Raw genomic sequence first — 12,603 nt, forward strand, 5'->3', positions numbered from 1 at the left:
GGGCTGGGGACTCTTCTATGGGACAGGTTTGCTATTCTCTGTCCATGAATTTGAACAACTGGCTAAATCTTTTAGACTGCCATCTCCATGTCTATCAAATTATAAGGTCCGGAGGTTTCTTAAAGAATTCTTTATATGCTTTCTTTATTGGTTTTCTGGGACTGCCATAATAAAGTTCCACAAATTGGGCAGCTTAAACAGGAATTTATTGTCTCATAGTTCTGGAGGCTAGAAGTCTGAGACGGAGATGTCAGTAGGGTGGTTCCTTCTGAGGACTGTGTGGGAGAATCTCCTCCATGCCTTTCTTTCAGCTTCTGGTGGTTTGCTGGCAATCTTGGGCATTCCTTAGTTTATAAATGCATCACCCCATGTCTGCCTTCATCTTTACATGGTGTTCTCCCTGTGTCCATATCTGTTTCTTTGTCTAGTTTTCCCACCTTTTATAAGAACAGAGTCATATCTGGATCCACACTAATTACCTCATCTTAACTTGATTGTCTAAAAAGATTATTACCAAACAAAATCATACTCACAGGTACTGAGGGTTAGGATCTCAATATCTTTTGGGGTGCTACAATTCAACTCATAATTCTCAGACCCAAATTCTTGCCCTGGAAGCTATGGAGCTGGCCTTCTCTCTGCAGTCTGCCTGATACTGGTTTTCTCTTGTTTTGCTGTAGGAAGGCAGGAGGACAGATGGAGGCATAGCCTAGTAACCCCCTTCCAACTGCAATACCAGGCAAGTCATTTTATTTCTCTGAACCTCTATTTCCTCATCTATAAAATGGGAACAATAGGTTTGCTTAGAGAAGTCAGTGAGCTAAAGCAAAGAAGTACTCAGTTGACATATGGTAAACGATCAACAAAGGAGAGATATTATTGTCATTTATTCCTACTCCGCAGTAAAGAATCCGCTGACCAAAGTAGGAGACGCAGGTTTGATTACTGGGTCAAGATCCTCTGGAGAAGGAAATGGTAGCCCACTTCAGTATTCTTGTCTGGGAAAATCCCATGAACAGAGGAGACTGGCAGGCTACAATTCATGGGGTCACAAAAGAGATGGACATGACTTAGCCCTAAACAACAACAGCAACATTCCTATTGGGTCAAGGAAAGGAAAGGATGGGTTAGCGATTCCTAACCCTGACTACACATTAGCATCACCTCAAGGAATTTTCGAAAGCTCTTAGTGCCCAGGCCCCACTGGAGATTCTGACTCAATAGATCTGGGGTGAGATCCAGGCATGATATGTTTAGGAGCTCCCCGGTTTATTTTATTATGCAGACAGGATTGAGAACCACAAGAATAAATGAAAGAGTGGAAAACACCAATGGAAAATCTCAAAAGAAAAAAAAAAAGAAAAGAAAAGAAAATCTCAATGTAGTTGAAAGTCAGAAGAGGTTGACCTGAAGCTACTTATCCAGATGGGCAGAGCTGCCAGAAACAGCTCTTAGAAAACTTGTGAATGAGGTGCCCTAGATTTCAGAGACATGTCTTGCCTTGTAGTCTCCCTGTAGAATGGTTTCCAGGCTTCCCTGATGATGGAGCATCCCCATTGAGAGACCCTAAGCCTTTTCTCCCACAGTAACCTGCCATACACTTGCTCATCCAGAAGACCTAAGAGCTGTCCTTCCCCAGCCTCTTGCTTCAGATCTGTTCAAAAATATTCTGTTAAGAATTAATGCCAGATAATAGCTTGGTGTGCTGCCTTCCCTGGGGATATCTGCTCAAGAGCATTCATCAAAGAACTCAAAAAATCCTCTGGGGGTACATTCTGGACATCTAAGGGAAGGCTTATGAAGTGGGGATGGCCGAGCTTCTTACACTCCACTAGGGTAGAGCCTCTTGATGCAAGTGAAAGAGGAGAGTGAAAAAGTTGGCTTAAGACTCAACATCCAAGCATCTGGCCCCATCACTTCATGGCAAATAGATGGGGAAACAATGGAAACAGTGACAGACTTTATTTTCTTGGCCTCCAAAATCACTGCAGATGGTGACTGCAGCCATGAAATTAAAAGACTCTTGCTCATTGGAAGAAAAGCTATGACCAACCTAGATAGCATATTAAAAAGCAGAGACATTATCTTTCTGACAAAGGTCCATCTAGTCAAAGCTATGGTTTTTCCAGTAGTCAGGTATGGATGTGAGAGTTGAACTCTAAAGAAAGCTGAGCGCTGAAGAATTGATGCTTTTGAACTGTGGTGTTGGGGAAGACTCTTGAGAGTCCCCTGGACTGCAAGGAGATCCAACCAGTCAATCCTGAAGGAGATCAGTCCTGAATATTCATTGGAAGGACTGATGCTGAAGCTGAAGCTCCAATACTTTGGCCACCTGATGTGAAGAACTGACTCACTGGAAAAGACCCTGATGCTGGGAAAGACTGAAGGCAGGAGGAGAAGGGGATGACAGAGGGTGAGATGGTTGAATGGCATCACCTACTAGATGGACATGAGTTTGAGCAAGCTCCAGGAGTTGGTGATGGACAGGGAAGCCTGGCGTGCTGCAGTCCATGGGGTCACAAAGAGTCGGACATGACTGAGTGACTGAACGGACTGAGGGGGGAGCTGCCTGCTTGGAAGAAGCATTACTCCCAAGACCCCTGTGTTTGTGAACCAGAGAACTTTTATTTAACTGACTCCCTCTCTCACTCCATCCTCCACACCGAATCCTTTCTATGCCGGAGTGTGGGCTCTAGAAGCTGCTGTTCTGGCAGAGGCAGGAATGAGGCGTTCTGCAGCGAGAGATGGCTTTTGGTTCCCAGGCCCCTTTTGCTGAGTGAGGAGGACAGCTGTGAGCAGCTTCCCCCCTCTCTCCAGGGGCTGTCACCTCATCCTCAGGCCTGGCTTCCCCCGCTGTGGCTTCCTACAGTGCTGCCCTTGTCCTCTCAGCATCACACATACTGGCCACTCACTGCCTTTAAGGCCCAGGGTCTCTTCTCATGGGGGAGGACAGTGACTTTGTGTTACGTGAGTGAATGAGCACTATTAAATAAAATGATATGGAAATAGAGGCAGTTTTTAACGGCAAAACTATGTGAGTTCTCCTTATTATCACAAAGAGCTTAGCGAGACTTCCCTGGTGGTCCAGTGGTTAAGAATCCACAATGAAGAGGACATGAGTTCAATTGCTGGTTGGGGAACTAAGATCCCACACGATGCAGGCCAACTAAGCTGGTGCCACAACTCAAGAAGCCAGCTCACCGCAAGGAAGACCCAGCAGGCCAAGAGAAAAAAAAAGAAAGAGTTAGGAAAGTCCACCTTCTCTTTGGCTGAATTCATTAAAATGTGGCAAGCATCCTAAAGGCAATGACAGTCTTCTCCAGCCTGATCTGCTTGGAGGAGGGTGTTTGGTTGGAATCTTTGCATTTCTTTCATTTTAATCAAGAATGTGTCAGAAGGAAGAGAAGCCAGAGACAATTTTCTTTTAATATGAAGCAGGATGTCGGATATTCATCTGGCCAGAAGCGACTTCATCCACTTTGATCTAACTCTGGCTTTTGAAAACTCCAGGGAAAAGGAAATGAAACCTAGGATGGGGAGATGCTTTTGCTAAACCCAGAGACTCTGAACCTGAATCCAGCTCAGCGTTCTGGAGTCACCCAACTGCCTTCTGCTGCCGGAGCCAGAACGGGAAATGAGTTTCTTTAAGTGGGGGAAATATGAGCTGTATAATGAGAGCGCATAGGTCTCTCGATGGCCCTGAACACGTTCCCACTGCTATTTCAGACGGAACTGATGCAGTTAATCCCGAATTTCCTGGCAAGCCCGGGAGGAGTTTTTTCCAAAAGGCATCTTAGACCGCAAAAGCGCAGCCTTTCCATGTCTAATCGCAAAAACAAACCGCTGGACACATGCTGCCTGTTTCCAGCTGGTTGTGTATGTTCCCTTCACACTTTCACAAAAAAAATGTGCCAAGGTGTGACATTTATGAACCCCACCAACTGGGAGCTGTGCACACAAATCGTTTTGCCTGTGGTGTGGGAAAGTGATGAATGGGGCCCCTTCTGCCCGCGGAGGAGGACCGCTCTCCCTCTGGCTTGCCTGCTGCCTTATTTATTACCCACTGAACTATAAAAACCGCCCGGCCAGAGGCAGCTCTGATCTCCAGCCCCTGGCGCTTGCCCGAGGAGACCACGGCGCCCAGAGCCCCAGCCGTCTTCCCCGGGAAGCTCTGTGGCTCTGTTGAGAACCATGCTGGGGAGGCAGCTCGTCTATTGGCACCTTCTGGCTTTGCTTTTCCTCCCTTTTTGCCTGTGTCAAGATGAATACATGGAGGTGAGCGGAAGAGCTAATAAAGTGGTGGCGCGAATAGTGCAAAGCCATCAGCAGACTGGCCGTAGCGGCTCCAGAAGGGAGAAAGTGAGAGAGCGGAGCCATCCTAGAGCTGGGACTGTGGATAATAACACTTCTACAGACCTAAAATCCCTGAGGCCGGATGAGCTACCGCCCCCCGAGGTAGATGACCTAGCCCAGACCACCCCATTCTGGGGCCAGGTACTCGGAATTCTCTTTTAAGGGTTACTGTCAAAGCTTCATGAGTTCTGTTGTCTTTGCTCTTTTTTTTTTTTTTTTTCAGCTGTGATTCCCGGGAGCAGTGCTTTCCAGAAGCTGGCTGAACTGCTTGCGGGTCTCTCTCTCTGGTTTGCTGTGGGATGCTAGGGGCGCTGGCAGTGTGCGTTAGACACTCAGCAGAGGTAGCACTGATATACTGAGATAAAGAGAAGCCATAGACGCCCCATCAGAAAGGGGAGTGGAGCATCAGCCCTGCGCTGCTCTGATTTTGTTTCTTGCTCTGCTGGTGTGGAAAGGAGAAGAGCTGACCTTTGCCGATAGACGGGTTGCTGGAGATAATCATTTACAGACCATAAATTCAATTTTCTTAATTCTTCCTGGCAGAGAGAAGCTGCCCTTTGAGTTTTTCATTTGATTTGCGAGTTTACTGTGACATTTCATGCCAGGCTTGATTATTTGATTTAATAGCACTCTAAGTTACTAAGTCTCTACTTTCAATTTGTTTTGAAAAGGACCCTAAGAGTTAAAACAAAAACATATATCTGTATTTAAAATGCAGACCTCATGCTATTGTATGACTGAGTGCCAAATAATCAGAGGATTTGTGTAAAATGCTGAGTATAAGCTCAGCATCTAAGGAGGCATCTTTAACTCTTTCAGGATGGTGTGGGAGTGAGTTAATGTTTTAGTGTAGTGAATAGCAAATTGATGAAACTCAGTTTCATTGAAAACATTAAGAACAGGAAGAAACAGGTTTTTAAATGTCTAACATTTTTAATTTAGAAAATTTAATTGAGGTATATATAACATGATATTAGTCTCAGGTGTACAACATAAGAAAGAAGCAGATTTTAATTTGCCTTCCAGGAATCAGCATGATGAAATCAGATGAGAGGGCAAGGAGAGTTACTCTGAATTATATGATTTCTGAACAGGTAAATTTTACTATAAGAATTAACTGCTTCTGGTAGCTCAGCTGGTAAAGAACCTGCCTGAAATGTGTGAGACCCCAGTTCAATTCCTGGGTTGGGAAGATCCTCTGGAGAAGGGAATGGCAACCCACTCCAGTTTTCTGGCCAGGAGAATCCCATGAACAGAGGAGTCTGGTGGGCTATAGTCCACGGGGTCAGAGTGGGACATGACTGAAGTGACTGAGCGTGCAAAGCAATTGAGCATGCACACACACATGCAATGGATAGGCCCTGAAAATGTCCATACAGTTGAAACCTCAACCTTTCCAACCACAAACTGAACGTGTGGGTTGAGACTGGTAGAATGATCACACTAAGATCACAGGCAGAAGCAGTTGTGAATCTGAGACAAACCAGGACTTCTAACTTGACCACAGATATAGTTGTTCAAACCGTTCTGTGGGGCCTGGTTGAATTTGTGGAGCTGCGGGAGAAAAGATAAACTCTATACACAATCCTGTTTGTTTATTTATTTATTTTTGGCCATGCTGTGTGGCAAGTGAGATCTTAGTTTCCCAACCAGGGATGAATCCGTGTCCCCTGCAGTGGAAGTGAGAAACCCTAACCGCTGGACCACCAGGGAAATCCCCAGTCCTGCTCTTTGAAAGCCACTTTTAGAGATTGTCCTTTCATCTGACAGTCTTTTGGCTGAAGAGTGATTAATACTGATGTGTGTTTATCAGTGGTGAAGATGTCTGTGCTTTTGTCTGAGCCTTGATTTGGACTTTCCACTTCAGTAAATGGGCTCTCTGCTGGATCCTTCTTGGCCATGGCAGTGTGAGCCCCCAGAGGCAGCAGAAGGCAGATGTGGGCTGTCATGGGTCATTGTTTCTTGGCACCCAGCAGGCCACTGAAATTCAAATTACATTTCTGTTCCATGCTGCCTGCTAGTGGCCCTAGGCATCTAGCATATTAAAATCAGATGAGGTGGGTAAGAAGCCACTTGGGGGTTTCCTTTTTATTTTTTCTTTTGAAGGGGGGTGCTTTTAAGCTCCCTTGGATTCCTGCAGTATTTGCAAATCAGCCCCCAACAGGAGTTACTGTGGAGATTTAGCCACTGATACTCTGAAGTTTTAGAACAATTCTCTGCCCGTGGATATGGAGTCCCATGTTGAACTTAGGATTTTTCTGTATGCTTCCTTCTTTCCCCACTCCCCCCACTTCCCGCCTCTTCTCTTAATCCTCATTCACTCCTTTACCAATCTTTTTCTTTTTTCCTTCACCAGTCTTTTCCCTGTGCTTCTCCTGTGAGTCACATGTTAGGATGGGGATAGATACACTCAACCTTCTATTGCTGAACGGTTCTGAAGGGCTCTCATGGGGCTAAATTAACAGATAATTCAATACCACGTGATAAAGTTCACACACAAAAGGCTGTTGGGAGGAAAGGGCCAGAATGGTGGCGGCTGTTGAGTTGGATCTCAAAGGATGAGACAAAAAGGATGGCTATTCACAGAAAAGATACATTTGTGTGACGGGAGGAGCCTTGAGAGAGCCTGGAGGGGAGCCTGGTGGTGTGCCTGGGCTGTGGGAGGAAGACACCCATGATTTTAGTGCCATTTGATGGATTCTGTTGACTGCTTAAAAAGCTTAGACCTTATTTTGCAAGCAGAAGTTTTGTTTGTGCATAGCGGGGCAGTGAAGTCAGGGTTGTGTTCTAAAAAGAGGACTCTGGCCATAGAGTTTGTGCAAAGATGTGTAGAGGTGGGGGACCACTCTCCCAGGGAGACCTGCACTCCCTTTTCCTGGCATTTTCTTCTCTGCAGCTCTTCAGCATTTCCATCTTTATCAACTTCTCTGCTCTTTCTTGGCACCTGTCTCCCTCCTCCACTTCCCTTCACTTTGTTTCTCTTCCCTTTTCCCTTTCCACAGAAGGAGCCGTAGACCCTTTTTCCTGAAGTCATTTCCCAATAGTAGAGCTTCATTCTCGGTAGCTGCTCCTAGGCCTACAGCTACAGAATAGATGGAACTTGTCTTAGCGACCTTCTTCCTCCCATACCACACATTTGCATGAACTTCGTGCTCAAATTTGACCTAATTTTGGGAAAAGAGTCAATAGCAAGGTGACCTGCAGAACTACCTAGTATGTGAATCTCCCTTACCTGGGAGAAAACTTCTCAACTAACACATCCTGTCCAACTTGTTTTAAGGATCACGGACATTGTTGCATTTGATTGATTTTTGAAAGACCGGGCCAGAGGGAGGACCATGTTGTGAAATGTTGCAAGAGGGTTCTTAGGATGGGGCCCACATGCTGCTGCTGCTACTGCTGCTAAGTCGCTTCAGTCGTGTCCGACTCTGTGCGACCCCATAGATGGTGGCCCACCAGGCTCCCCCGTCCCTGGGATTCTCCAGGCAAGAACACCGGAGTTGCTTGCCATTTCCTTCTCCAGTGCATGAAAGTGAAAAGTGAAAGTGAAGTTGTTTCCGACTCTTAGCGATCCCATGGATTGCAGCCCACCAGGCTCCTCTGTCCATGGGATTTTCCAGGCAAGAGTACTGGAGTGGGGTGCCATTGCCTTCTAGTGACCAGAAATCTCTCCCTGTTTTGGTGGCAGCTCTGTGCTCTCAACTTCCCTGATGGCTCGCTCAGTGGTAAAGAATCTGCCTAGCAATGCAGGAGATGCAGGAGACACAGATTCAATCCCTGAGTCGGGAAGATCCCCTTGAGAAATGGCAACCCCACTCCAGTATTCTTGCCTGGGAAATCCCACAGACAGAGGAGCCTGGCGGGCTACAGTCCATGGAGCCGTAAAAGAATCAGACGCAACTTAGCGACTAAACAACTGTGCTCTCAAAGTGCTTGGGTGTGCACCTCATCTCTTGCTAATTTCCTGTGCCCAGACACTAGACTTCAAAACTAAAGCTTTCTAGTCACCATCTGAGGCTTTGGGAAAGACTTCAGTATCATTGTTTGTGTTATAGAGCTGGAAGGAAATTTCATGACCATTTTTACCCTGTCCTCTAATTTAGTGGACAAGGAAAATGATGTCTGGGAGAAAATGACTTCATGAAAGTCACACAGACCTGTAATGGGAGTTCTGGTTCCAGTCCAGTTCTCTTTCTGACATTCTTGGTTGTCTCAGTTTTTCGATTCTATTTTTAAATAAATGGTTCCACTTCAGGATTTTCCCTCATCCCCACCCGTCTCCTTCCCTTAAATTCATTATTGGCAGAGCTTAGAATTTCTTGGAGCTTAAAAATCTGTATTTCATATTAGCAAAATCATACCAGGAAATTACAGAATACTTGCTCCTCAGATTTCATCTTTGGATTAGAAGGTGGGGCAGTGCTGCAGTGTCTGACTTTCCAAGTATCTGAAATCCCTTGTTTCCAATCAATTGCTTTGGCTAATTTTCTTTTCCTCCACTAGTTTTGTAGAAGGTTTTCGTAGACTCCCATACCTGTCCAGGGTTGGGTCTGAGGGACTGAAGACTAAACCAGGAGATTGATTCAAATCCTAGCTCCTGAAACCTTGAGTTTGGGCTCTCAGCTGTTGCAGCTTTTGCTGGACTACAGATGAGGCGTTTGTTTCTTAATATTATAACTAGATGGGAACCTGTTTAAATAAAAAAGAAATAAGAGTCAGGGAAAAATTCTAGCTTGTTTTCTGTTCTGTTTATGCAAATTTAGTTTTTTAAAATAATTTTTATCAGAGTATAGTTGATTTGCAATGTTGTGTTAGTTTCAGGTGTACAGCAAAGTAAATCAGTTATACATACACATATACATGGGGCTTCCCAGGTGGTGATGATGGTAAAGAACCTGCCTACTAGTACAAGAGACATAGGAGACTCTGGTTCAATCCCTGGGTTGGGAAGGTCCTCCGGAGGACGAAATGGCAACCCACTCCAGTATTCTTGCCTGGAGAATCCAATGGACAGAGGAGCCTGGAAGGCTCGTAGGGTTGCAAAGAGTAGGCCACAACTGAAGCAACCTAGCACACATACACTCTTTCTTTAAATTTTATTCATTTATTTATTTTATTTTTGGCCCCACTGGGTCTTCATTGCCATGCCCAGGCTTTAGCTAGTTGCTGTGAGTAGGGACTACTCTCTAGTTGTGGTGTTTGAGCTCCTCATTGTGGTGGTTTCTCCTGTTGCAGAGCATCAGCTCTAGGGCCCATGGGCCCAGTGGTTGTGGCTCACAGGCTTAGTTGCCCCACAGCACATGGAATCTTCCCTGACCAGGGATCAAACTGGTCTCTTGCATTAGCAGGCAGATTCTTCACCACTGGACCACAAGGGATGTTCTATCCATTCTTTTTTAGATTCTTTTCCCATATAGGCTATTACAGAGTATTGAGTAGAATTTGCTGTGCTATAAATGTCTCGAGGTGCAACAACGTGAAGCATTGATCCATTGTTCTGCTTGGATTTCTTTTTTTTTTTTTTTCTTTTTTTTCGCTTCGATTTCTAATGGCAGAGAAAACTTGAATTTTAAATGACTTCTTCCTCCCTCCTTTTCTTCCTTTCTCTCTCTTCCTTCCTTCCTCTCTCATCCCATCCCTTTCTTTTAAAAAATGAATCCCTTAGCAACAATAAGCTATTTTCAAAAAAACCCTTTGATTTTTTAATTGGTGTCAAGGAAAGTTTCCACAAGTGTTTTGTATGCTATCTATAATTAAAAGTTGTCCATTTAGAAGACTCAAAGTTTTACAAATGACTAACTCTTCTGCCTTTCAACTTCTACGAAATCTCTACCTCCTTGACAGTAAGCCCGAATTTTAGACATTTATCATTGAATAAGTAATACTTGAACTCAGAGTCATATTTGAATACATTTAATATTCATTAAGCAAGGCTTCAACAGTACGTGAACCGAGAACTTTCAGATGTTCAAGCTGGATTTAGAAAAGGCAGAGGAACCAGAGATCAAATTGCCAACATCTGTTGGATCATAGAAAAAGCAAGAGTTCCAGAAAAACATCTACTTCTGTTTCATTGACTACACCAAAGCCTTTGACTGTGTTGATCACAAGAAATTGTGGAAAATTCTTCAAGAGATGGGAATACCAGACCACCTGACCTGCTTCCTGAGAAATCTGTATGCAGGTCATGAAAAAAAAGTTAGAACTGAACATGGAACAACAGACTGGTTCCAAATCAGGAAAGGAGTACCTCAAGGCTGTATATTGTCACCCTGATTATTTAACTTATATGCAGAGTACATCATATGAAATGCCAGGCTGGAGGAAGCACAAGCTAGAATCAAGATTGCTGGGAGAAATATCAATAACCTCAGATATGCAGATGACACCACCCTTATGGCAGAAAGTGAAGAAGAACTAAAGAGCCTCTTGATGAAAGTGAAAGAGTGGAGTGAAAAAGCTGGCTTAAAACTCAACATTCAGAAAACTAAGATCATGGTATCCGGTCCCATCACTTCAAGGCAAATAGAAATGGGGAAACAATGGAAATAGTGACAGACTTTATCGTTTGGGGTTCCAAAATCACTGCAGATGATGACTGCAGACATGAAATTAAAAGATGCTTGCTCCTTGGAAGAAAAGCTATGACAAACCTAGACAGCATATTAAAGAGCAGAGACATTACTTTGTCAACAAAGGTTCATCTAGTCAAAGCTGTGGTTTTTCCAGCAGTCTTGTATGGATGTGAGAGGTGGACCATAAAGAAAGCTGAGCACCAAAGAATTGATTCTTTTGAACTGTGGTGTTGGAGAAGACTCTTGAGAGTCCCTTGGACTGCAAGGAGATCCAACCAGTCAATCCTAAAGGAAGTCAACCCTGAATATTCATTGGAAGGACTGATGCTGAAGCTCCAATACTTTGGCCATCTGATGCAAATAACTGACTCATGGAAAAGACCCTGATGCTGGGAAAGATTGAAGGTAGGAAGTGAAGGGGATGACAGAGGATGAGATGGTTGAATGGCATCACTGACTCAATGGACATTCTATCCTGATTCAAATAATGCAATAATCGCTTAAATTTTCGAGTGGAATATAAAACAGACCTGCATGTTAAAGGCAGAAGTTTAAAAAGGTGAAATTGTTTCAAGTTGTAAATAATTAATAATAACTTTTTGGAGTCATGAATCTTAATTTTCTAAGGCAATTTTTGTGTGCTGCGACTGTTGGAAAAACTAGAGTTGTAATTTAGAATTTCTAAGAACTTTTAATGCAGTAGTATCATGAATATACATACTCTTAATTACTGTATTTGATGCTGGTAATTTCATCATTTGTGGGTCATCTACTCAGTCTAGCTATGTCTGAGACTATAGACAGTTGGAAAAGAAAAGGAATGTTTCCAAGTCTACTTCTGAAGGAGATTTCTCTTTTCTCATAGCTTCTGGAACATACTGTCTAGAAACACTGCCCCGATCCTCCACTCCCACTCCCACTTTCCAAGGAGCCTATTCTACCCACTCTATTCTTTCCTTTGCCTTCTGATCATCGCCTCACCTGAGCTATTCCCTGACTCCTTTGCCATTGACATACCCACCCCACACCTTCTTTTCTGATGTTGTTGTGGGTTGTTTGGAATTAAACTTATCTAGGGACCAAAGCCAGAAGAAATTCAAAAGTTCTAATCACTCGCATGTACCTTTCTTTGAAGTTTCTCTGTGTCTTTTTTTTTTTTAAGTCTCCACAAACCGGAGGACTGCCCCCAGACTGCAGCAAGTGTTGCCATGGAGACTACAGCTTCCGAGGCTACCAAGGCCCCCCTGGACCTCCTGGTCCCCCTGGCATCCCAGGTAAGGATGAGAGAGATGCATTATTTCCAGCCTACTTGCAGACCACACTAAATCAGGAGCCAGGGGTGAACCTCAGTGATCTGGCATCACTTGTGTATGATCCAGAGCTCGCGCATGGAAAATCCGAAAGAGAGTGGGGTAGGCAACTGAGCTTACTGAGTTCATGAGAAAGATGTATATAAGATAGAATATTTATTATCCATACCACTCGCAGAATCCCACAGGCATTAGGCATGCTGGGACCTCAGCCTACATGCCAGGAGGCCCTTCACCAGCGTGGAGTGTGGAATCACTGGAGCTTAACAGGTTCGTACTTCTGTTTCCGTGTTTCTGCCACTGTGTGCTCCATAGGGCACTCTAGATCTAGCCTTCTGGGGATTGAGAGTGGGGAGGAGAGACTG

At 44.4% G+C, this 12,603-nt stretch overlaps 1 protein-coding gene across 2 annotated transcripts in view; it reads left to right on the plus strand.

Annotated features, from left to right (window-relative positions):
- Positions 1–4,191: 4,191 nt before the first annotated feature.
- Positions 4,192–12,603, plus strand: part of C1QTNF3 (C1q and TNF related 3) — a 30,041-nt gene continuing 21,629 nt past the window's right edge. The window contains exons 1-2 of one of the 2 annotated variants that reach the window (XM_068990716.1): positions 4,192–4,494; positions 12,091–12,202. In XM_068990716.1, the coding sequence (XP_068846817.1) occupies positions 4,192–4,494; positions 12,091–12,202 (415 nt within the window). The remainder of the gene's footprint in view (positions 4,495–12,090; positions 12,203–12,603) is intronic. The other variant, XM_068990717.1, reaches the window with a different exon arrangement.

This window comes from Capricornis sumatraensis, chromosome 18 (genome assembly GCF_032405125.1).
Source record: "Capricornis sumatraensis isolate serow.1 chromosome 18, serow.2, whole genome shotgun sequence".
In the NCBI taxonomy this organism is placed as follows: domain Eukaryota; kingdom Metazoa; phylum Chordata; class Mammalia; order Artiodactyla; family Bovidae; genus Capricornis; species Capricornis sumatraensis.